Source organism: Lissotriton vulgaris, chromosome 3_1, assembly GCF_964263255.1.
Source record: "Lissotriton vulgaris chromosome 3_1, aLisVul1.2, whole genome shotgun sequence".
Classification (NCBI taxonomy): domain Eukaryota; kingdom Metazoa; phylum Chordata; class Amphibia; order Caudata; family Salamandridae; genus Lissotriton; species Lissotriton vulgaris.
In genome coordinates, this window is record NC_141689.1 from 1,102,983,654 (window position 1) to 1,103,008,079 (window position 24,426).

At 47.2% G+C, this 24,426-nt stretch overlaps 1 protein-coding gene across 2 annotated transcripts in view; it reads right to left on the reverse strand.

Moving 5' to 3' along the window:
- Positions 1-24,426, reverse strand: part of LOC147727489 (alcohol dehydrogenase 1-like) — a 256,534-nt gene that overhangs the window by 193,094 nt on the left and 39,014 nt on the right. For both annotated transcript variants that reach the window (XM_086961564.1, XM_086961565.1), the window contains exon 3: positions 21,519-21,660. In XM_086961564.1, coding sequence (XP_086817690.1) covers positions 21,519-21,660 — 142 coding nt within the window. The remainder of the gene's footprint in view (positions 1-21,518; positions 21,661-24,426) is intronic.

Here is a 24,426-nt window from a genome sequence, read left to right on the forward strand (position 1 = left end):
GATGGAGGCCGAAGCTCTGTTGGATGAAGCGAGCTCGTGCACTGTGGCGAAAATTTCTTTCGATTGTGACTCCGCTGACAATATTCTGTTGGAATAGAACATGGTCTTGGCATCAAGGATGCCTTGCTTGTATTCCTTGAGCACAGAGAGATAAGTGATTTTTAGGGAGGGACAGTATGCTCTTCTCCATGCTCGTTCAGCCCTGCGTGCGGCCAGCTTCTTCTCCTTCAGGTTGGGAGTGAACCAACGGTTGGCGGCGTGAGCTCGCTTAACCGTGATCCGCCTCAGGGGGGCGAAAGCGTCACCCGCATGGGTCAACCAGTTGTTGATGGTGGCCAGCTGGACAGGGGCGGCGAGGCCTGAACGGTCAGGGCTAGAGTTGCCTAGCGAAGAGCAGAGAGATGGCATATCAGCTTTGCCCCATTTTCTGACCCAGGTGTTCTTTGGAAGTGGAGGCTTGATGGCTGGGGCTAAGGCGAGGGAAAAGGAAATTAAAAAGTGATCAGACCAGGGGCAAGGGGAAATGGTGGGGGGAGTATTTATTTTATTTATTTATTTATTTAGTTTATAGAGCGCGACAGATACCCAAAAAGGGCTTCCCGGCGCTAAACAGAAATTTGAACTCGAGGGGCAGAAAGGGTTAGAATGGGAAACCAAAAACGCTCACTGATTAAAAAGCCAGGTTTTGATGGCCTTGCGAAAGTGTGGGTACCTATTTTCAAGACGAAGTGGTTGGGGAAGGGAATTCCAGAGCTTTGGGCCCAGGAAGGAGAAAGACCTGCCTCCCATCCTGGCCCGACGTATTTTAGGGACGCAGAAGAGACCTTGAGAGGCGGATCTCAAGTCTCGGGCAGGCATATAGGTATGCACAAGAGTCAGAAGGTATTTGGGAGCATTGCCCCACTTTATCCTGTGCATGAGGCTGAGAGTCTTAAACTTGACCCTGTTGTCAATTCTTAGCCAGTGAAGTGCCTTTAAGTGACTGGACATACGGTCTCTCCTGTTACATTTACAGAGCAGCCTGGCTGCCGCATTCTGTACCAGCTGTAGACGCCTTGAGACTGTCTGGGATGCCCCCAAGTAGAGGACATTCCCGTAGTCCAGGCGGGAGGTAATTAATGCATTAACAACTGTCTTTTGGGTGTCTTCGGGGAGCATTCATATTATTTTTCTGAGCCATCTCAAGATCGTAAAGCAGGTGGCTGAGAGAACGTTCACCTGTGGCTCCATGGTTAGGTCTTTGTCGATGATAAAGCCCAGGTTGCGGACCTGGTGCGATGGAGTTGGCAGGGGGCCCATTTCAGGTGGCCAGTGACTGGAGTTCCAGAGGTTCTGGTCGGGACCTACTATCAGAACCTCCGTTTTACAGCCATTCAGTTTGAGTATATTTTCGTTCATCCAGGATGAAATATTCCTGAGGCCGGTCCGGAGGCGTGAAGGGGTGTCTTGGTTCACATCAGATAGGGAGAATATGATTTGGGAGTCGTCAGCGTATGTGAACATGGTGAGGCCATCAGTTTCAGCAATCTGAGCCAACGGCGCTGCATAAAGGTTGAAAAGCAGGGGGCTTAATACTGATCCCTGTGGGACTCCATGTGGAGAAAAATGGGTCTTGGATGCCGCATTGCTGGAGGAAATTTGGAATGTCCTGAGCGTCAGAAAGGATGCTATCCAATCTAATGCCTTAGGGATATTCAGGGTCCAAACCTGATCGAGCGAGTGGCCTTGAGCGTGAGTGGGGCTGTGGATGTGGGGAGTAAAGTTGAGACTAAGCATGAGGTCGGTGAAGTCTTTAGAGAGGGGGCTTTCGGCAGGGTCATTAGGCCAGAAGTTTAGGTCGCCTAAGACTAACACTGACGAGTTATTCACTACCAGCGTTGCCAGAATGTCCTGAAGGTTAGAAACAAAAGTGGGAGTGGGATGGGGAGGACGGTAAATAAGAACAGAAGTTAAAGGGGCCGATTGGGAGCTGGAGCGGATTATCAAGTAGTCCACTTCAGGGATGGGGGGAGAGGGAAGGGTCTGGAAATGGAGGTCAGTACGGGCTATCAGGGCCACTCCACCGCCTCTCCTGCCCTCTGGCCGATCCGCTCGGAAGGCAGAGTAACCGGGGGGTAGTGCAGCTAAGACATTAGGCAGGGTATCGGCCTTAAACCAGGTCTCCGTTAAGAACAGGAGATCTGGTTTGTGAGTATCGATGTGATCGAATAATTCGTACTGATGACTAACAGCAGATCGGGTGTTTAGGAGCACGGCCGTGGTGTTAAAGGCCGGAGTACAGGGAACAGAAGAAGGGGAGGGGGCGGGTCGAACGGGGCGAGGCACGCGGAGCGCGCCCTGGACGGCAGAAATGGTGGTAGGGGGAGAGGAGGGTAAGCGGCAGAGTAGGCCTAACTGATTCAATAGCTCGGAAATGGGCGGGCTGATGGTACCAGGGGACCAAAGTGAAAGGAGGAGGGGGGACGAATATGAAGGCAAAAGGACAAGGGGGGGTGCCCCTAGCCCCGGCCTGCCGCGGACGGGCACAGACGGGCTGGACTCTGGCGTGACTCCGGCGCGTTTACGGCGCGCCCGCTGCGCTCGTCCGCTGCGCTGACACATGGGGGACGTTTAAATGGAGGAGCAGCGTGGGGGGAGTGGCGTGGGTGGGGTTGGGCGATCCAGCCCAAGCCAAGATGGCGGCCACGGCCACTAAGAGCCCGCGTTCGAATCAGCTGCCAGCCAGCCCCTACGAAGCAAGATTGAAGTTAAAATGCCTGTTGATTTTCAGCACAGGTTAGTAAAGTAAAAGAACACAATCAGAGCAAAAATAATTAAGAGCGTGTCACCGCTCGCAGTCAGCGTGACAACACGAAATTTAAAATACTGTCGCAGCCCTCAGCTCCTGCTGGCAAGCCCACTGCCACCGGGCTGCTCGCCTATCGTCTATCAGGTCTATCGTCTATCAGATCTGGTAGCCTCCCACAAGAACCTGATCAGAAAGTGATCAGACTAAGTAGTATGCTCAGGGTCCGTGATTGATAAAGGGAAATTGGAACGAATCAGATCAATAAGGTGGCCCCCCTCATGGGAGGGGAGTAACACATGTTGAGCCAACTGGGCGAGGCTTATAGCATCAAGAAGGGCCCTAGCCTCCGGGGTGAAAGGGGTATCCAAATGGATATTAAAATCTCCTAACAAGAGAAATTTAGGGTATCGTAGGGCACGTGGGACTATAAGGTCCTCTATGGTTTTTAGGAATACTCCCGGTGAGCCCAGAGGGCGGTACACCAAAGTCCCCCCTTACATAAAATGGGGAGAAATGATGATAGTGAAGTCTAGGGCCTCTCCCCCCCGGCCCAGTCTATTATAGCTTCGCTAATGTAGGTCCATGAGTCCCTAAACACCACCGGTAGCCCCCCACCTCTGCCGCTCCCCCTATCGGCTCTAACAATTTTATAACCTCTAGGGATAGCAAGTTCCACTACCGGGGCACATGCCTCATTGAGCCAGGTCTCAGTGATAAACAGAACGTCTAGTCTGCCATCCGCGAATAATTCAAAAATATATTCTGAATGCTTGACCATAGAGCTTGCTTTAATAAGAGCAGTCTGAGTTCTCGAGTTGCCCGACGTGCGGGTTGCGGAGAGAGGCTCAGAAGTCAGCAAGCAGAACCCACACACCGAACATCTCTTGGAGGGATTATACAGGTCAACCCCATGTCCGCTTCCCTCGCAGCCGGAGCCTCTGACAGTAAGCAGAGTCTCCCGCGAGTAATTCAACTTTCTGATGGCAGTATCAGGCAGGAATTGGGCGGCGTGCCTGGTGCTGGTCACTGCCGGGGCCCGGACGGGCGCAGATGGGCTTGCCATAGGCGCACCCGCTGCACGCGTCCGCTGCGCGAACAGCCATCCATGTGCAATAAGTAGCTAAGCCCCACCCCCAGCTAGACCGCAGCGAGCGGCCCTACCGGGATCCGGGTCCTCACCCACGATGGTGCCCGCCCTCCACATAAACGGCACAGCAGCCGCGGTGGACCGGGGCAGGGGAGCACACCTCAGCACAGGTGAGCGATGTTACACAGCTCAGCAAATATTAGCAAAATCAGGCAATATTAAAAGATCTAAAATTAGGTTTTAAAAGAGTTTAAAAAATGGCAGTGTAACGGGTAGCAGAAGAGCTTAAAGCACCTTTAACCAGGCTCGCAGTCTGCCCCCAAGTGCACATCATTTGTGTATTGGCACGATATATACATGGAAATGGAATGTCTAACAACCCAATGTAAAGAAATGTTTGCATTGTGATTTTGCATACATTGCTGAAGTAACACTACCATATCCATTACAAACATTGTCACGTGGTTCAGTTTGAATTATGCACTGTCACTTTAAAACTCGAAGTCTGCCAATATCACATTGAAACAAGGCTCGGACGAGCCGAAACGTTATGGCGACATCCAGCAAATAAACATTACCCCCTCATGGGTCCTCCCCGTCCCAGTCCTAACAACGTGAGGCAGTCCTGCCTCCACCCAGCCAATCACAACGCCAGTATTCAAAAGTTACATAAGCCCCTCCCACCTACCGCCATGCCTGTTTTTTTTCTGCTCCGACGGCTGTCGGAACGCTGGTGCTCCCGGTTCCTGTTTCTGTTTCTGGCTTTCTTCAGGACGGTGCCGTGAGTGTTTCATTTACAGTTTTATGCTTCTGCGTTATTTTACTGTGTGTATTTCACAGGAGTATTTCATTTGCAGTTTTTTACTTCTGCATTGTTTCCTGTGGGTTTTTCTCTCTGCGCGGCTGCTCCGGTCCCCCGGTCAGCTGCGCTCCTGTTCTGGGGTCAGGGACTCTCCCCGTTCATGTGCTGGGCTGGGGCGGGGAGTTTTCGTGGTGTCCTGGCCCCGGGTCGTTCCGGCGCTGTGGTTCTAGTGCAGCGTCCGGCCCCCACGGTCATGGTCTTTTGACCTGGGGCTGTGGGTGGAGACTACAGGGCTGCCCATTGTAATTTTCACCGGTCTCATGTTGTGTGATTTGGTGATTGGGGGCAGTGTTGCTTGGAGGTTGCTGGGCACTTCCTTTGTTGTGTGGTGAGTTCCTGTTTGGTTCGATTGCTCGGGTTCACTCACCATGTGTGAAGGGTCGTCTTCACCTGTGCCTGCCTGGCTGTTTCCATGCGGCATAGTTTCTAGGTTCTGCAGGTGGATGACATTTTGCAGATTCTGGGGCTGCGCTGAGTACTGTGAAGGGCTACTGGTGTTCACGAGATCTTCCTGCCTATGCTGTCCAATTACCTGGGTTGATATAGTTTCAATCTGTGCTTTTCCACAGTTGTTGGTGTTGGCTGTCCAGTATGCGCTGCCAGGGCCTACTTTGCGTTGTCCTGAGGATTGGTCTTTATTAGGGTGATGCTGGGTTGTGGCCCTAGATCCCTGGATGCTGTAGGGTTTTCCGCACAGTTTGTTTACTCTGTGGTGGTTGACCTTTTCCTTCCATGTTGTACTGTTGGATATCCTGTCTGATGCATGGCTTGCGGCAGATACGCAGGGTTTTCGTCGTTTTCTGGGATGGTGGTTTCGCCTGGCGGACTTTGTCTCTCACTTTCCTGCATTTCCATGTGTTGCTTCTTCTTTTGGGGTGCGTGCTGGCTCTTGTTCGGCCTGTACTTCACTTTTCCTTCTCATGGGTTGTGTGGAGTTTGGCTGTTTGCGGGCCTTCCTTCCTTCCTGTCTTGGCTTGATGGGTTGAGTCTTCTCCTCGGCTGACCTGGTCCTGGCGTCTTGGTCCACTGTCTGTTTTTCTGTGGCTCCTTGGCTTTTTGGCTCCCTCTACTGACAGTCTGTGTGGTGGTGCTCTGTCTTCCTCTCGGCCCTTTCGTGGTCGGGGGTGGGGGAGGCTGTGTTCCGTTTGGTTCCCGGCCTCTGTTGCGCCTACAGCTGCCCCTGGGTGTTGGTCGTCCAGGGTTTTGGGTATTGTTGTGCCCTGGGAGGGGGGTCTCTGTGACCTGGTGGTTGCGGTTGCGTCTCTTTTTCTTTGGGTCTGTGTCCCACTCCTGGTGTTCATCTGGCAGCAGGTTCCCTGTCTCCGTGGCTATTTTTGTTACGGTTTTGGGGGCTCGGATCCGTTGTTCCTGGCTTGTTGGTCCGGTCTGTTTTCCGACTGGTGGGTCCTGTCGGGCTTCGCTCTTGGTTTCCGGATTCCTTTCCGGGCTGTCCCCCTTTTTGGGCTGTTTTCACAGTTGCTCCGTTGTCCTTTGACCCGTGTTGCATTTGCCTTCATCTTTGGGCGTCGGTCTCTTTTTTTTTTTTTTTTTCTCTGGGCGCTGTTGTGCTGGTTCCGGTGGCGGAGCGGGCCAAGGTTCCTCTTCCTCTTTGCTCTTGGTCCTGGCGCCCGTTGGTTCCTTTCTGCACGGTTCTGTGTCCCGGGGCTTTATACCATTTGGTGCCGCTGGTCGGTTGTTCCCCTTGCAGTCTGTCATTCCCCTCTTCCTGGTGGGTGTTTTTTATTTTGTATTTTTTTGGGGCTTCCCTGGATTTGGGTGTTGTCTGTTTTTCACGTTCCATCCGTCTGGCTGGTCCGCGGTTCCTGCGGTTTGCTGTGGATGGGTTCCTTTCTCTGGTTCGGGTGTTGCCTTTCGGCCTCTCTCCTGTTCCCCTGGTTTTTTCCGCGGTGCTGGCTCCTGCTGTGCAGGTTTTTTGCTGGTTGGCGGTTCCGCTCTGCTTGCACCTGTTGTTCTTTGTACTGCAGGGTCAGGTCTGGTCCATACCTGGGTGGGTGACCGCCTGAGGGGTGCTGTTGGCTTTTCCCTATGTGGCTTTTGTCCGGTTTCTGCTTCCACCCTCCTTGTGACTGTTCTGGCGATGGTCGCGTTGTGGCCTTGCTACGGTTACTGGGGTTCGTTGTGGTTCTGGCCATTTTTCTTCTGGTTCCTGTTCGGGGCCTTCGGTTTCTCGGGGCCTGTTCGTCACTTTGCAGGGGGTTGTTTTCACCCTCCGGCTCGGTTCACTACCCTGTTGGCTCTTTTGTGGGTCCTGCTGGGTCGCCCTTCTGCCCTTTGGGGTTGGTTGCGGTTCCAGGAGGTGGGGGCTGCCTCCACGGCTGTAGTTCCTTGGGTTTGCCTGTTCCTCCTGTCCTTGGTGTTTCTTCTGATTGACTCTTTGGGTCCTTTCCCGTGCAGGTTACATGGCTCTGGTTCCTCTCTCCCCTGTTCTGCTTCCTACTTTGGCCTGGTGGCTTTGCTCTCCCGGCCTGGTGTTTGGGGTGCGTTTTCAGCTCCCTTCTCTCCTCTTGTTGTCCTTGGACGCCTGTCCTTGGGGTTGGGCGCCACGTTGGGGTCCTTGGTGGCGGCCGAGTTTTTTGATTCGTGCTGGCCTTCCCGTGGCTATTTGCTGCTTGGGCCTTCTTGGGGGGACCAGTTGCATGTCTCTGTTCCTGCTGGCTTCCTTGTGTTGTTCCCATGACACTTTGGCTCATTGGTGTGTCTTCTGCCTCTGGTGGTTCGGGCTCCCGCAGCTCTCTCTGGGCCGAGTCTCCTCTGTGGGCTTTGTGTTTGTGTTCAGGTCTGTCTGCGTTTTCGTTCGTAGACGCTGCTTGGGCCGTTTCCTCCTGTCCTCTGTTTTGTGCCCTCTGTGCTCGCTTCTGCGGCGCATTTTCTTTGTTTGGTTCAATTTGGTGCAGATTTGCGTGGCCCCTGCACATTTCCCTCGCCTTCGGGCTTTCTGTGTGCAATCCCTCCTATTTCTCCTCCTGCATAGTCTGGGGATGTGAGGGGGTTTGTGTAGGTGTCTGTATCGTTAACCTCTCTGTCTTTGATTTCTGCTCCTGCTGCTGCTGGCGGGGGTCGGGTTTGGCCGGACTTCATTGACTCCGGCTCCGCTTTTTGGTCCACAGCTGGTTTTTGCCCTGATGTCACTTGCTTCTGACGGCCTGGCTCTTGTGCGGCTGTGGTTGGCGTCTTTGGGCTGTTCCTCTGTGGTGGCTCGTGGCATCCCGTTGTCACGTCTACCTTCGGCCCTTGGGTGATGTGGTCATCTTTGGGGTTCTTTTTTCTCTTTGTGTTCTTCCCATTGGGTCGTTCCTGTGCTGGGGGATCCTACCTCTGTGTTGGATTTTCTCAGGACTATTTTAATTACAGGGCCTTGCCCCTTCCGCTTTGTCTTCTCAGTGGGCAGCGGTTCGTGCTTGTCGGGGTCCTGGAGCCTCCTTGGTGGTTTTTGCCCCTTTGGAGAGTCGGTTTCTTCTAGGCTTTCGGCTTCGTCGGCCGGTCTCGCCTGTTCTCGTGCCTTCTTGGGTTTTTGCCTGCTGTTTGGGGGGGGGGGGTCTGATGTTGCCCCCTTTTGAGCTCTTGCTGGTAGCTGTCTTGTTCTGGTTGTCAGCTACTGTGGCTTTTTTGCTGGCCATTACCTCTGCTCGTCGGTTGGATGCTTTGGGTGCTCTGCTAGTTTCTTTTCCCTGTTGGGGGTTCCTGCCGGATTGGGTTGGTTTGTGGCTTGTTCCGGTCTTTCTGCCTGGGGCTTCTTCCCGTTTCCTTTGGCAGCTGGAGGTGTTTTTCCTGTTTTACCTGCTGGGGGGTCCCTTGTTCCCCCTTCCTTGGTGGTTCGCTGGACTCTCCGGTTTTTCCCACCTTCGTTCCCTGGTGTTTTTCCATTTTCTCCTGCCCTGTTTGTCTCCTGTGGAGGTGTGGCTTGGGGGATCTGTTTTTCCGGTTCTGAGGTTGGTCAGTGGGTGCGTTTGGCGGTCCGCCTGCCTTTTCGGTCCTTTGGGTCTGCCTCCTCCATCTCTGGTGCTGGGTCGTTAGACACGTTCTGTGCCTGCTTCCTGGGCTGGGGCGGCGGGGGTTTTCTATCCGGGAATTTGTTGGGCGGCCTCCCGCTGTCCCGTCTCGTATTTGTGCTACCTTCTTGGCTTGTTGTTTTGCATGCCTCTGCTGGCTGTTTTTCTGTTGACGTCTTGGACGTTGCTGTTCATTGATCTTTACTGATTTATACTCTGCATGGATCCCTGGTGTCCTGCGTTTTTTTTGTTGGTTCTCTGCTTGTGAGTTCCTCACGTTGTTAGGACTGGGACGGGGAGGACCCATGAGGGGGTAATGTCTTATTACTTACCGGTAATCTTCATTACCCCGATTAGGGTCCTCCCCGTCCCAGTCCTGTACCCTCCCGCCCTCCCGCTGTGTTTGTGTCGGAGTCTTGTTGATAACAGGCATGGCGGTAGGTGGGAGGGGCTTATGTAACTTTTGAATACTGGCGTTGTGATTGGCTGGGTGGAGGCAGGACTGCCTCACGTTGTTAGGACTGGGACGGGGAGGACCCTAATCGGGGTAATGAAGATTACCGGTAAGTAATAAGACATTTCTGCACCTACTTGCTGGTCCGTGTCCGTGCTTGCTGTGGCGAGGAAGAATTGGTACAGCTCAGTTGCGGAATTATATATATATATATATATATATATATATATATATATATATATATATATATATATATATATATTTTTTTTTTTTTTTTTTCCCCATCAAAGTGCCCTGAAGCATTGGGACGGCACTCACCACACACTGCCATGCGGCTATCCGATGCAGCTTGCCTTCCTGCTTATTTCATTTTCCTGCTGCCAACACGTTTCAGGGTATTCAAACCCCTTCTTCATGGGCTAAAAATACATCAGAGGCTCGCATTACAGTATTTCCGGTTTCTTTTAATTGGTATGTTTGCCCCCAGTGGGCGTCTGCTTAGTGCGATTTTATTTGATGCACCATGGGACTTGAAGTCTCAAATGCGAGTTTAAGTACACCTTTAGTAAGTTCAAATGTCCATTTACAATTAAAAAGCTCTTTTTTATCCTATAGTAGGTAGCAAGGCAGTTCGGCATGCTAAATTTGCATATAGCGCGTAGTGCTCAAAGTCCTGAAGTGCAGAACCTTCTAGAATATCCACTCATTGTTGTGCTGCTTTGTTGCTCATATAATCTACCTGATTGTTAAAATCTTCAAGTACCAAAAAGTTTGCATTTAGTGGATAAGTTCAGCCTAATGTTTCAGATAGAGATTGTAGGGCCCCCTAGGGAGCCTTATAATCCTTGGAGTCAAGTACGCTGCCCTAGGTACAAAAGGGAGAGCAGGGCCAGTCCTCTAGACTGTTCTCAGATCTCAGACAGTAGTGTCAGTCCTCTTTAGATCTTTCACAGGTCCAGTAGTATTCCAAGGAGGATACTGTGGATGCCATATTTATGCCTGACACCAGCATATGGGTGGGGTGACTTTTAGCTCCTCCATAACCAATGGGGTCAACTTTCCAAGGGGATGGGCCTACTGGAAACAATCCCACAGTGCCCCTTGCTACCTAAAATCAAGATGGCAGAACCATTCTACCCATATGCAGACCTTCTGTGCCCAAGGTGGAGGTGTGGCCAGGGAAATGAGCAACTCTTCCTCTGTTGTCGCTTTAAATCAGTTCTGTGGGCACCTCCTCTGCCACTGGAATTGGTGCCCTTGCGCTCGCTGCATCGCCAACTATCTACTTACATACTTTATTCATGGCTATCGTATGTCTGACTCCACTGCCCCCCCCCCCCCCTGCCCCTCCCCCGCCCTCCATACCGCCCTGCAGCACTCCCTCTGCAAGCCACCACTGCAAACTGCACTTAGAATATTTTTTATGCTTACAAGCCATTTTTGCACTAAACATGCTTTAGACTTTTGAGAACTTTCCCAAGTGTCTGATTTCTTTCACAGAACCAAGTAAGATGTGCACCAGAAAAGTTCTTCAGTCGCTAATGGGGACAAGGGCTGGACTGGACTCCGCACTACAACCCCATGTCATGTGCCAGCGGTAAGTGAGAGATTTCTCCTGAGACACTGAGCTCTAGCATTTAACAGCAATGGACCCGGTGATTTTGCCAGACAGTGTAAGCATGTTGAACTAAATAAAGGTTCATTATTTTTGCTTTGCTTCCCCTTTGCATGTACCATTTTGTAATATTTGTAATTACTGAAAAGTATTCAAAAGTGTTGTGTGGCCAGGACACAATGGGATTATGGAGATGGTTGAGTAGGTAGAAATGGGAGGAGTCAAATAGCAAAAAGGGTGTGTGTGTGTAGTGTGCAGCATAAGAGAGAGAGGGTTCCAAAGAATTGAGTGGGAATGGACAAGAAAGACAGGAGAGACAGGGCCCGTAGCACAGATCATGAAGGATGAATGTATGTGAGGAGGAAGCTTTCTGATCAATCCCCATGGGCCTCTGTCCTAGCTGCTCCCCTTCTGGGGCACAACTAAAGACTGCCAAACACTCGGGGAACTTTGTGCAAGTGCACAATACCTTTCCTTCCTTTCCCCATGAAATTGGCAAGAGAAATAACTGAGGGACCATTGACGCTACTTTCCTTTTCTTTCCAAACCTCCTCTAGTGGATAAGGTGAGGCACAAGGCCAGGTTGGATAAGGGAGATGTTATAGAGGGAATAAATCAAGCATGACAAACTCCCACCTAAAGGGTTCTATGCTCACATAATGTGCCATCAGTACACTAAAGTCATAAGCAAATTTCTGAAACAGGTGGTGGAACACAAAAACAAGGTTTGGAGGACATCCCGTCCTGAGCATGGTACCTTTGATCTGGATATTGAAGAGAAAATTTAAGGATCATAAAAATAACATAACTGCCAAGAAACTGCCAGCATTTTTGAATTGGCAAAGAAAGTCAACAAATACAAATGTGGATCCCAAGTAGGTGGTATGAAACAGAACCAGGCAGGGACGGTTCTCCTTTAACCCCTTTGCCGCGAGGCTAATTCTGCTGCGGCGCGGGGGGAGGGGAGCCGCGCACGGCACCGCGGTGCTGATGACGAGCCCAGGCTCGTCATGCAGCACGGTGCTTGTGTGCTGGTGACGAGCCTGGGCTTGTCATGAGCCCGCCCACGCAATGGAACGCTCAGCACAGTGAGGGGAATTATACCCGCGTGTGAGCGTTCCACGGCTCATGACGAGCCCAGGCTCGTCACCATCACACGAGCACCGTGCTGCATGACGAGCCTGGGCTCGTCATCAGCACTGAAGTGATTTTTAAGGCTCCAGGGCTTTGCCCTCCTTGTTCTCTAGACCATTAAAATGTTATTATACCAAAAGTTAATAGTAGTCTATTATTCACTCTTGGTACAATGAAAGAAATGCTGCCCAGCAGTTGCCTAAGGCAGCTTATGCAGCACTATTGGATGGCTGGCGCAAGTGCACAACAGCGCCTGCACTAGTCATCATTGAGATTTTCCAGGGCTGGTGAAACTCCCAACGCTGGCCTCAGTAACTCCTCTATCTGTGATGCTTAAAGCATCACAGATCAAGGTAGCTACTGGCGCTGCAGACTTGTAACTTGGCGACTTACACACCTTTTATCACAACTAAGAAGTTAGACATCCAACTCATGTCCACTAACTTTATAGTACTACCACATTAGTGTGCTATCAAACTCAAATATCACAATGACAAACATCATTGACTCATTCTCTCAGGGCTGGCATTAGCACTGGTGGGGCCCGGTGCTACAATGACCACCTTGTCCACAGATCCCTTCACTATCATGCTCCACCAGTGCTCCTCATCACTCTACAGTCAGAGGACTTTACTTCACACACACATTATGCAAAGACATTGAATCATACTTGTTTAAATAAGTCTAGGAAATGGTACAAAACCCAAAGAGGATTACAATGTGTAGGAATCACGTCATTAGTACTAGTAGGCTATATATTAGGAGTGTTTGACTGAAAAAGCACAAACACTGGATTTAATAACAACCACAGTGGTTGGGATTGGCTGTACTCATAGGAATGAATTTCTATCCAAACATACCCCTGTTAGCAATATTCGGATAATGAAAACTGGGGAAAAACATAAAAATCTAGGGGCATATTACCAAGGGCCCTATCGCCGCTTTAGCGGGACTTTTTCCCGCTAAAGCGGCGATAATTTTATCTCCCTATTACCTAGCTGTCGCTAACACCAGTTAGCGACAGCTAATAGGCGATAGTGGGCATTTAGGGGCCCACTTTGCATGTCAGCGATAATTTTCGCTAATGACATGCAAAGTGGGCGTGCCAAGATGTTAGCGACTGGAAACAGTCGCTAACATCGCTATCACCTATTACCAACTTTTAGAAATAATCGCGCTAAGCGCGATTATCTCCAAAAGCTAACGCCTGCCCAGAGCAGTTCTTAGCCATGTTATCCAATGGAAGGTGGATAACATGGCTAAGAGCATTGTCACGATAATGCATGAATATCGCTGATTTTACAGCGATATTCATGCATTTCCCACGATTTTTACCGCTTTTGAGATAAACCTTGATAATATCAAGGTATCTTAGCAGTAAAAATCGTCTGAGCGCGGCGATATTTTAATACCCGCTAACCAAGCTTAGCGATAATTATCGCTATAGGTTGGTAATATGCCCCCTAATCTCTACCATGCAGTTTACATGTAGCTAAGCTCTTTGATGAATTGAATTTTGAATTTGAATTGAAGTTGAATTTGCAAAGCGATAGAATCAGCCCCGGATGGGTATCTCCGTGCTGAGGAGTGGTATGTGCAGGGCTAGGTGGCTCAATTACGGAACAATTCAGTCTTTAGGAGTTTCCTGAAGTGGAGAAGATTAGTGCACTTCCGTAATTGGAAGGGCAATTGGTTCCAGTACACGGGGTCAAGATATGTGAAAGATTTGCCCCCTGCCCTAAGTTTTCTGTAACGGGGAGAGCGAGCAGAGCTTTATCTCCGGAGCGAAGAGATCTTCCAGGCAGATAGTATTTAAATTTTTCGGCAAGATAACTAGGACCTCCGCCATGTAGTGACTTGTAGACTAGATTGCCGATATTAAACGTAATTCTCTGGCGGATGGAAGCCAGTGAATCTGCCGTAACAATGGCTGGAAAGGGGTTCTGGGGGGGCAAGTTAAGAGCCAAACGGGCTGCTGTATTTTGAACCACCTGCAGTCTGTTCAGCATAGTCTCGTTGGCAGACATGAGCAGGGCATTGCAGTAATACAGACGGCTAATAATTAAAGCTTGTGTTAAGGTCCTGTCAACAGTTAAGGGAAGGAGGTGGAACACTCTGCAGAGGTCACTGTGTTATTAGGTGATTGCAACTAATATACTGTAAGTATCAAAAGGATCTCCGTGACAAAAGCTGTAACCCACTAGGCTATCCACATAAAATACAGTTCTATCATGGTACAGATTCTGCAGCGGGCATTTTATGTGAGTCAAAACTGCCACTGAACTCGGATCTCTCTACAGTAGGAACATTAACCACAACAGCTATTTCATTCTTCCCTGGACATTTTTATTGTTGCCTGAAAACTACTTGGCAAACAACAGAACTCTGCAGAGAGAGCTTTCCACTGCGGCACCCCCAGTAAAGTTGACTGCAAGTAAGTAATACTTTATTGTACAAGGTTATTTAAAACCTTTACAATGCAGAAAAAGATTCAATTAATAAAACAAAGTTCACACATATTAAGACAATAAATCAATCAATAAAAAACATACTGAAATAGCAGCATCAAAATTAAAATAAAATGTGAATGCAGATCGCCAGCCTATTTGACAGAATAAGTAAGTTGGTCCTTGTTACCAGCAAAGTGGTATGGTGGTAAAGTGCCAGTGATTCAAGAGCATTTGAGAAAGTGTCCTTTTGGTTAAAACATATTTGCGTTAGAAAATGATGATTAGTCCTATTGACAGCTCGGGGTATGCCTGTGGTGTCGTCAGTATTACTCCGTATTGTTCAAAGTGGCTGGTTGATTTCAGCATTGTCTTCCACCGGATGGAAACCGGGGCTTGGCAACTGGGAACATGGAGTTTGGGTAAAATTCCGGGGCCTTGATTATGGCCCTTCCGTTTGAAGTGGATCACAAGGTACAGCATGTTATTCATCCTCACCAAATGACTGGAGCAGTGCTTGAGCTTTATAGGAACAATTGTTATTTGGGACAGGCTAGAGCTTGGTGCAAATGTGTGTGCTTTAAATTTCATTGCTCAAGGGGCTGATGTGATTGAGTGCGGTACGATGTTCCAGGGCGTTATCAGATGATGGTTTGGTGGAGGCTGCATGATCCATCAGTTGGGGCCCTGCACGCTTGCATCATAGGTGGGCTGATAGTTTGTTCCTCTGTCTGTCTAAGAGTGCTGCTGTTGTCTTTTCTGTTGGTTAGAACAGTAGATGTTGGTGCCTGTCAGTTTCCCTGACAGGGCCAGGCTCTTGTAAGATTAGATTAGAATTGCTTAGCAGCATTTGGATACAGCTCATGCCGATATTCTGCCACCTGTTTCATTGCAATTGACGGCTGGTGCTTTCTCGTTGGAAGTTAGAGTGAGTTTGTTCCTCTCACCCTATACGATGCTTCTAGATTTTTGGCTGTCTTTCAGAGCTTTAAAGCGGATTCTGCCACTTCAAGGAATTTTACATTCGGCCGATCAGTTGGATGTTGTCACCTTGGAAGCAAGCCAAAACCGCTTGCCTGCAGGTCTGTATCCTGCATCTGTTAATGAGTTATCTCAAGAGGGAGCGGCGTTCTTGTTTGAGTTAGCTGCAGATGGCGATATAATGTACGGTATTCTCTGATCCGTTCCCGCAAAGTTGGCATTTTGTTGGTAGCTTGGGCGTAGCCAGGGTGGTAAGTTGGTCGTGGATGGCAGTAACCCTAGGCAAAATTTCAGGAACTTCTTTCGTTTTTTTGGAGAAACCTGTCTGTAGAAATGCTTGAGGCGAGGGTTTGATGTATGATTGAACTGTAAGCCAGCCATGCACTCGCTCTGTCAAGGCAGATTTGTCCTGCAGCAATGATTCCTTTCGGACTGTCTTGTTGACCACCTTTTTGAAGCCTGCTGGGGAGCCTGGGAGTTCCCATAGTTGCCGTAAGCCAAGTTGTTCAATGGCGGCCTCCAAGTACAGCCTTGGCAGGGTCTTTATCTTGAAGTTCTTTCCACAGGAGAGCATTTAGGGGCAGATGTATCAACATTCTGCTTTGCGAATCTAAAATAGCGTTTTTTGAGAAATCGCTATTTGAGATTTGCAAATAGGGATGTATGTAGAAAATTGCATTTTTTTTGCGATTAGCAAATTGCGAATCGCAATTAAGGAATCATTTCTCATTCAGTTCTATGGGCCAGGAGGACCATAGGAATGAATGGGAAGTTATTCTCAATTTGCGATTCGCAATTTGAGAAGCGCAAATTGAGAATAATTTCAAGGGTGCAAGGGTGTCATAAGGACACCCTGATGCACCCCTGAAATTCACATGTGTGCGCATGTGGCGCAGCATATGCATGCTCTAAGGGCATGTATGTGAGCCACATGGCACCTTCACAAAGGCAAAAAGGGCATTTGTGAAAGAAATTGCAAATTACCACCAACTTCAAGTTGGTGGTAATTTACGATTTCTTAATGAGAAATCGCACAACTTGGGTGCGTCATACATAGCATTTAAGGAATTGCAATTTGCAATTCCTTAAATGCTGACGCAAAATTAAGGAATCACAAATTTTGCGATGCGAATATCCTCATACATACTGTTTTGCGGATTTTGAGTCGCAAACACTGCTTTTTTGCGATTCGCATCATTTGCAAATCAAAATTCGTTTGATAAATATGCCCCATAGTGTTTTAGGATCGGCCCTGCTAACTTTGTGCAAGCTGTTTATGTATGTTCCTTTACGTGCCAGCTCTTCTTTTGGCAGCCCGAGTTCTAGTCTCATCTGTGCTGGCGATGTGTACCTAGGAAGGACAAAGATCATACGCAGCGCCTTAGCTACCGTTCCATCTACTGAGGTGGCATCTCTTCCCCTCATGGCTTCACTGCCATAAGTGATGGCTGGGATTAACTTTGCCTGGACCACATTTTTGAGGCGTAATAGGCATGGACCGGTGACCACGTTTTTTAAGTTTCTGAGTGACACTGCAACCATTAGCCCTCTCCTTTTTATGTAGTCACATTGTGGCTTGAAGTTGCCTTTGCAGTCTATGATGACCCCCAAGTATCTATATTCACAGACCATTTCTAACTTCCTTAATGCCATGAACCAGTTCTGTGTTATTTTCTTTTTGGCAAAGTTAATGCACATAAATTTAGATTTTTCTTGATTGCTGCAGAGTATCTTGACGTGATGTTCAGTAGCCGCTGTAGCCCTACAGGCGTCCGGCTAATAAGAAACAGGTTGTCTCCATAGAAGAGGTTCAACAGCTGGGTGCCCCCAAGCTTTGGTGCATACGAATTGCTTTCATTTAGCAACATTGGTAACTCGCCAATTGAAAGATTAAAGAGATTTTGGGCAAGTGGAGAAGTGTGGCTCAGGGGTTAGAGGCGGCAGACCCGGAAGCTGAGATCGGCCCTGGACCAGGGTTCAATTCCCCGCCTCGGCGGGTCTTGGGCTCAAAAAATTCCACGGACTCGATAATTCTCGCTCCGGTGCCTTCTCAACTCACGGGTTCACACTCTGCGACTCTGGGCAATAGCTTGCTTAATCTCCACAACGGCCCCTCGCGGCGGGATGCCTGGCTTTCACCTTGTGGATACCCTGCTGGGGTTATCTCACAGGGGAATACCAGGACGGGTTCCCTAAGCAAGCGCTGGGAAACCCTTTGTGGGTAGCTGTGCGCTATATAAGCTCAAATACATTTACATACATTTACAAGTACGCAGCCCTGTTTTACCCCTGTGCTTGTTGGGAACTTCCTTTTAGGTATTCGCCAGACCCTAGTTTGACTTGCACCCATGTCTCACTGTGCAGGAGAATTAGTTGGTTTAAGAGCAACGTGGGAATGTTCAGCTTTTTTAATTTTTCCCACAGGAGGTTTCTGTTAAGATGGTCGAATGCAGAGCTTTAATTGATGTAGCACAAATATAGGGGTCGCTTCGCTTCAAGGGCAGCATCAATTAGTAGAGAAAGAGCTAATATTTTGGTGGTCATCCACATGCCTTTACAGAAGCCTGTTTGATTGTAAGGGATTGCTGAAACCTCTGCTGCCCATGATGTCAATTCTTCAAGTAAGAGGCCCGTGAAATATTTGGCCTCGTTGTTGAGCAAAGCCACTAGCCGATAGTTTTTTGGATCGTTTCGGTTTCCTTTTTTAAAGATAGGTGAAATGATAGCACCCCTCCATGATGATGAAATTATTGATGTCTGTAAGATTTTTTCAAACATTGGTTTGAGTGCGGCGGCCCAATATTCCGGCTCTTGCTTGAACAGTATGGGGGGAATCCCATTTGGTCCAGGCGCCCCCTTGCTTCTCTCCTTTGAGATTCTATTTCAAATCAATGCATTCATGATTACGATTACTTGATCTGATTGCTGGAGATCGTGGTGTGCGTTGCACAGCCCTAGTCGCCCAGCAGTGTCCTTTGTGGGATTAGATATTCTTTGACTATTTGTGTCAATTTCATTAAAATGCGTGCTAAGAAAAGTTGTCCAGTCATCTTCTGTGACATCAGAGTTTATGCCTTGACTCTGCTCCTGAGTCAGATTGTTGATCTTTTACCAGAATTGGGTGCTGTTGTTAGTTTTGGCATCATGTAATAGTTTGGCCCAGAGAGACTCGTCTGCTTCTTGCTTAATTTTTTTTTTTTTAAATATATTTATTGAGAGTTCATACCAGTACATACATATTCGTAAATGCATACATAGATACATAAATAGATACATAGAATTATACCATCATTAAAAGAAGACAAAAGAATAATAGACAATAGACAGGTTAAATAACTACAATACCAATGAATCATTCATTTGCACTTTTGCTGTCCTCCAAGCAGCTAGTTGGGCCCAAAGTCTCACACCCATATCCCTTGTCTTGGCTCCCTTTAATTCATATAGTGCTTCCTCAATGTTATGTATGCTTCTTGCTTAAGCTGCCAGATCAACCTCCTGTGGTCGCACTTTAGCCGCAACAACTGTTCTTTGGCGGAAGGATCTGCCCTCAAACTTCGTAGTAGTAAAGTTGACTTGCTGCAGTTACACTTTCATTAACACCTACCGAAAGCGGTTTCTGAAAGGAAATCATGCTTTTCCTATCATAAAAGTAAATGCTGCAATTGTGGTGTCTTGTATTTGCAATGCTCTTACATGTAATAGCAAGTACGCTGGAGCAATTATGGCCTTCTTTCCCAATAAGACTGCTTTGCAAAAACAGAAAGTCAGTGTACAGAGATGCGCTCAGCATGGCAACTTTATAATAATTTACAGGGCCGGCGCTAGGCATGGGCAGCATGGGCGGCTGCACAGGGCCTCGCACTCAGCCCTCCAGCATGGGGCCACGCACTGGTGATGTGTCCTGTTGTTTCCCTCACGATCTATTACAAAGAAAGGTGTCGCCTGCAATTAAGGTCCATTGGAGGGGGCCCCCTCCCTGGGCCTCTCATGGATGGTGTCAGGAGGCATAGGGGAGGGAGACGGAGACGCTCCCTCAATTGCAAGAAGACCATTCACAGACACTGTGGGGGGCCCATTGTCCAGCATTTTGGCGCCCCCACAGTTTTAACTTTTAGACCACAATCAATTCTCATACCTATGAAGGTGTAAGAAATGCTTGTGGAGTAAAAGTTAAAACTGTGGTGGCGCCAAAATGCTGAACAATGGGGCTCCCACAGTGTCTGTGAATGGTCTCCTTGCAAGGGGCCACTTATGTAAATTAGAGGGAGCCTTGCACGTTCCCTTTTAGCCCAGGGCCTCGCAAATCCTAGAACTGGCCCTGTTAATTTAGCACAAACTGGCCACAAAGTTTGAAAGTGTGCGGCTTATGGTAAAATCGGTAATCAGTGAAAACGTAACGATCACCGTCTAGCACGCAATTAGAGAATCAGCTTTCCAACTTAAGACATCATTGTTCTGGCAGATGCACTAGCTCACGATGCTCCCACTGGCTGCTCCTGGCTGAGCAATTTGGTGGCTGCCGAGGACAAGACGTACAGGGCAGGCTGTGTATAACCTGTCTGATCTTGCTGTTCCCAGGGTCCCTGCTGGCTGGGGAGCAGCAGGTCTTAGACCAACACACACAATTAGGAGCCCAACCCACCCTGGAAGATCCAGCAGCCACATGCCTGACAGAAGGAGCACAATCTGTTTTTGGTTCGTGAGATTAAAACATTTCTCTGTGTTAGCACCTGCTTCAAGAAGGCGTCATTTTTTGGCGTAAAGTCCAGTCTGACTATCTTTGTAGATTGGGCTGGGTGTTAAAAACTGTGAATGCCTTCACTAATCTGCCCAAGTTACACCCAAGTAGCAATCTTTCGATGTAATGTTGTTCAAAGCAATGCAATGTAGTCTACTATTTGTATTGAGATAAAGGTATCTTTCCGGCACAAACACTATTTTGCTCTGCAATGCAAATATCTTTGCAAGAGTTTGCACTGCATTACAACACTGTGGGGGAAATTTACTACGATTTCATGTTGTGTTTGCGTCACAAAAGTGATGCAAATCAGCGCAAAATCTTTTTTTTCTGATTTCATTTCCAGTACTAAACTTGTTTAGCTCTGGATATAATGTAAAAGTATTGCAAAGTAGCGCATAACGCTGCTTTGCATTATTTAGCGCCAAGGGAGCATACAATGGATGGAGCATGGGTGCTCCCATGCATCCACCCAAGGTTTCTGATGTTAAACCCTATTGACTAAATAAAGTAGACAGGGTTTAGCATTAGCAAACTGCTCCCCTTTGAAGTAGGTTCAAGGAAGTAGAAATGCTTTCATTTCTCCTTACTTTTCCGACTTTGTACGTGTGCTGCACTTTACAGCACACATACAAAGAAGGAACATGGTTAAAGTCAGTCTATGCATAGTATTTTGTACTGGAAGGGTACCCTTCCAGTACAAAACCTATGCTAGCCTCACAGAGACACCATGGCGCAAATGTGTCTCCATGGTGCACAGCAGAAGATTTTGGCACCACACTATGGAAAGGAGAGAAGAGTGCCATATTTCTGTTTCCTGTTCATGCAGCACAGCTTTTGCAGTTGCTGCACTCAAATGTATGACTAAATGGTAAATCTGCCCCTGTGCGACTTTACCCTGGCACAAACCGTTAGCAAAGCTGACCCTGAGTGTTTGTTAAGCTTGCTGAGCTGTCAAATTAGTCAAGCAAGCTGTTTTATTATCAGCAACGTTATGAGAGGAATTTAGACTGTCCCACTTACTTTACCAGGAAGCCCCTTAGAAAGTGGAGACCCAGGGCAATTGCCTGCTTAGCCCATACCTTAAAATGTCTCTAATTAGTCCATCTGATTCTTATCTTTATTGACATCTTTTTTTTTTTAATATACCTATGTATCAGACCCACGAAACCCACAATGGCTTAGGTAACTTCAAAATTACTTATTTCAAGAACAAAAGTAGCAAGATAGTGAAATGTTTGTGAGAACTAGATACAATAAAGTGATAAATAATGATTAACTAAAGTGTGAAATAAGCAAAGATTGCTCGCTGCGGTCACTTTAAGGTATAATTGCTCTGTATTATTTTCCCCTCAATGCATTTGTGGCGTAAAGTCATGTGGGTGCATTTTAGCCTCACCTGGTTTTACTGTGCTCACTCCTTTTCCAATGCTCTCAACAATCCCAGATGCTTCATGGCCCAAAAGGATTGGAAATTTTGAGCCACTTAATAAACCTTTGAGCACGTGATCATCTGAGCGGCAAATTCCAGTGGCCAAAATCTGTCAAGATAAATGCAGGGTAAGACACCAACATATAAATATATATGATATTGAGTTACAGAAACAAGATGTTTTGACAAAGTGCAAAGCCAAGTTTCATGGGCCTGTAGTACACGGTTTTATCAGAGAATAAATGGAATCTGCTAAACTCAGTAGGGGACTAATGGCGTCAAGGGTGGCATGAAGTATCCTTTGGTTTGGACATGACGTTGATGATACTGTCCAGACTAACTGCAAAAACACCCTAACATGCAAAAAAACTAAACCTTTTTGTCTACGGTCGAGACCAAACCTACACTGACTGATCTCTCTTTAAATGTGAGGTTTACTGTCACAGTATCGACATTTACAACTCGACCTGACAAAATGTATGCAAAAGATAAAATCAAACTTAACTCTGGTAACTTCTTTGCTGCTTTCCACTTTAGTACAATGAAAACTACTTAGCAAACTAGAAATGTCTTTTTTTCAAGTGTAGAATAATAGAATTGGATAATAGAATTGGATAAATGCACAGCAACTTGTTATATCTCAAAGTTCAATAGTTAGTCGTTTTTATGGTGCACCGTAAGGTGGCGTCGAGGGTCCTGCGACGTCAAGATACATAACACAGACGTGGCACTAGAGGATCTCTAGTGTCATCCCTTCACGGGCACACAAATGTTTATCTTCCCACACAAAGAAGACTTTCAATCCAATGCTTCAATTGTTCATAAAGTTTATTTTGTATTTGTAGGAGAATTTATCATCATCATTTCATATTGTTCATGCGATATCATTCATGTGTTTGTTGATCAGACATTGTCATAATAAGGCATCCAATGCATTTCGGGCATTATATAGCATGCCCTTCATCAGGGAAATAGACACTGTAAAGCAAGGGATAATAAAATCATGTCATCAAAAATTGTGTGAGTCTTATTTACATCAATCATAACATAAACTGTACAGGATCTGCATGATATGTACATGTAACTGTATGTGAACTCAAGAGGTTCAGTGATTCGCATGCTGAGGTTAGTGAAAAAACAGAAAGGATTGCTCAAAGAAAAAGCTATCACTCACATGGCTGGGTCTCTAACGATACGTGGTATTCTGCAAATAAAAGATAAAGCGATATTACAAAAACGGCCTTCACTGGTGGGGCAGTCCATAAGCCAGAGATCCTTCTATCAAAAAGACTGTAAAGTCAAGCTAGTTCCCTCAAACTAACCTTGTTCAGGAATAGGCGCGCAAATACGTCCTTCTCTCCTCGTTCTTCGCGATGGTACAATGAAATGCCGATCGCGTTCAGCTATTTAAACTAGATTCCGGTCATGTGACTTCACGCTAGTACTCTTATAAAATATCACCGGAATTCACGCATACCAAGGGGGCTAGGAATTGCACTCAAACCATCCCTGTGCAAACATTCTAAAAAAATTCCAGGAGCGCTGGTATGAAATATTGAACAAATGCTCTTTAGACTTAATTCTCCTTATCATACAAGAATTATCCTCCATTCTGGAAGAATTGAGCATGGAAATTGAGGAAACACAATCTGAATTATCCAAGATGTTGACGGAAGACGAACTAAAAACCACCCTTGAGGACATCAAAAGCCAAATAGATCGACACTCCAAAGAAATCAATGAACGGAAAATCCGGAAATTTAAAAGAGATACACTGGACTACCGCTTAGGAGAAGTATATACATGGGCGGAGGTATATGCACAAAAACGTAAAAATCGTCCTTATAATTCAAATACAACGACATCTTCCTCAGATAGTGATACCAGTCAAAGACCACGGAAACCTCAATCGATCCCGGCACCACAGGAGCAAACAACAACTGACCAACCTACCACCAGCAAAACCACAGAAACCAGTCCTTTTTTAGAACAAGGCCAAGCCCAAAAAGGAGACCCAGGAGAGGGTCAGGAAAAGGAACAGGAAAAGGACAAAGAAAGGGACTCGCCGACCACACGGAGCACGTCAGCCATAGCCAAGGAGAAGGAGAAAGAGAAGAAACTCAAAAAGACTCAGCCTCAGAACAATTAGTAATCAACATTAGTGACCAAATTTTGAACCCGTCCGAGTTAAGCCTATTACAAAAAGGAACATCATTTGTCCCAACCACTACTACGGACAGTCTGGAACTTGAAGTCAGTTTTTTCAAACTGATGCGGAAACTTAGACTCAGACATTTCTTTGACAACACCATACCAGATCGACCGAACATCGAGAAAGACCAACTGCTAGGCCTACGACCTCACAGTACATTTCAAGCTCCAACTAGCCATAAGACGCTAGATTTATTTGAAAATTTGGTGAAACAAGACCTCCGCAAGATCAAACACCACAAACCCAAAAGAAGGAACACCACACAAAAGGATCTTGATACCTTGCAGAAATTGGCGTCAAATGACAAAATCATATTTACGAAAGCTGATAAAGGCGGTGCGATCGTCATAATGAATATGGATATGTACAACAACAAAGTGACAGAACACATCAATGATACCAACACGTACTGTAAATTGGATCACAATCCTACACTGGAGTACTCCAAAGTGTTAAAAAATATCATCGATGGCGCACACAAACAAGGTACCATTTCAGACCGGACAAAGAACTTCTTGATTACACTCAATCCTAAGAGTCCCACATTGCGGATGACACCGAAAATACACAAGAATACCTATGACCCCCCGATGCGACCTATAGTATCGACGAGAGGGAGCCTACATGAACCGATTGGTCAACTTATCGACAGGTATCTACAGC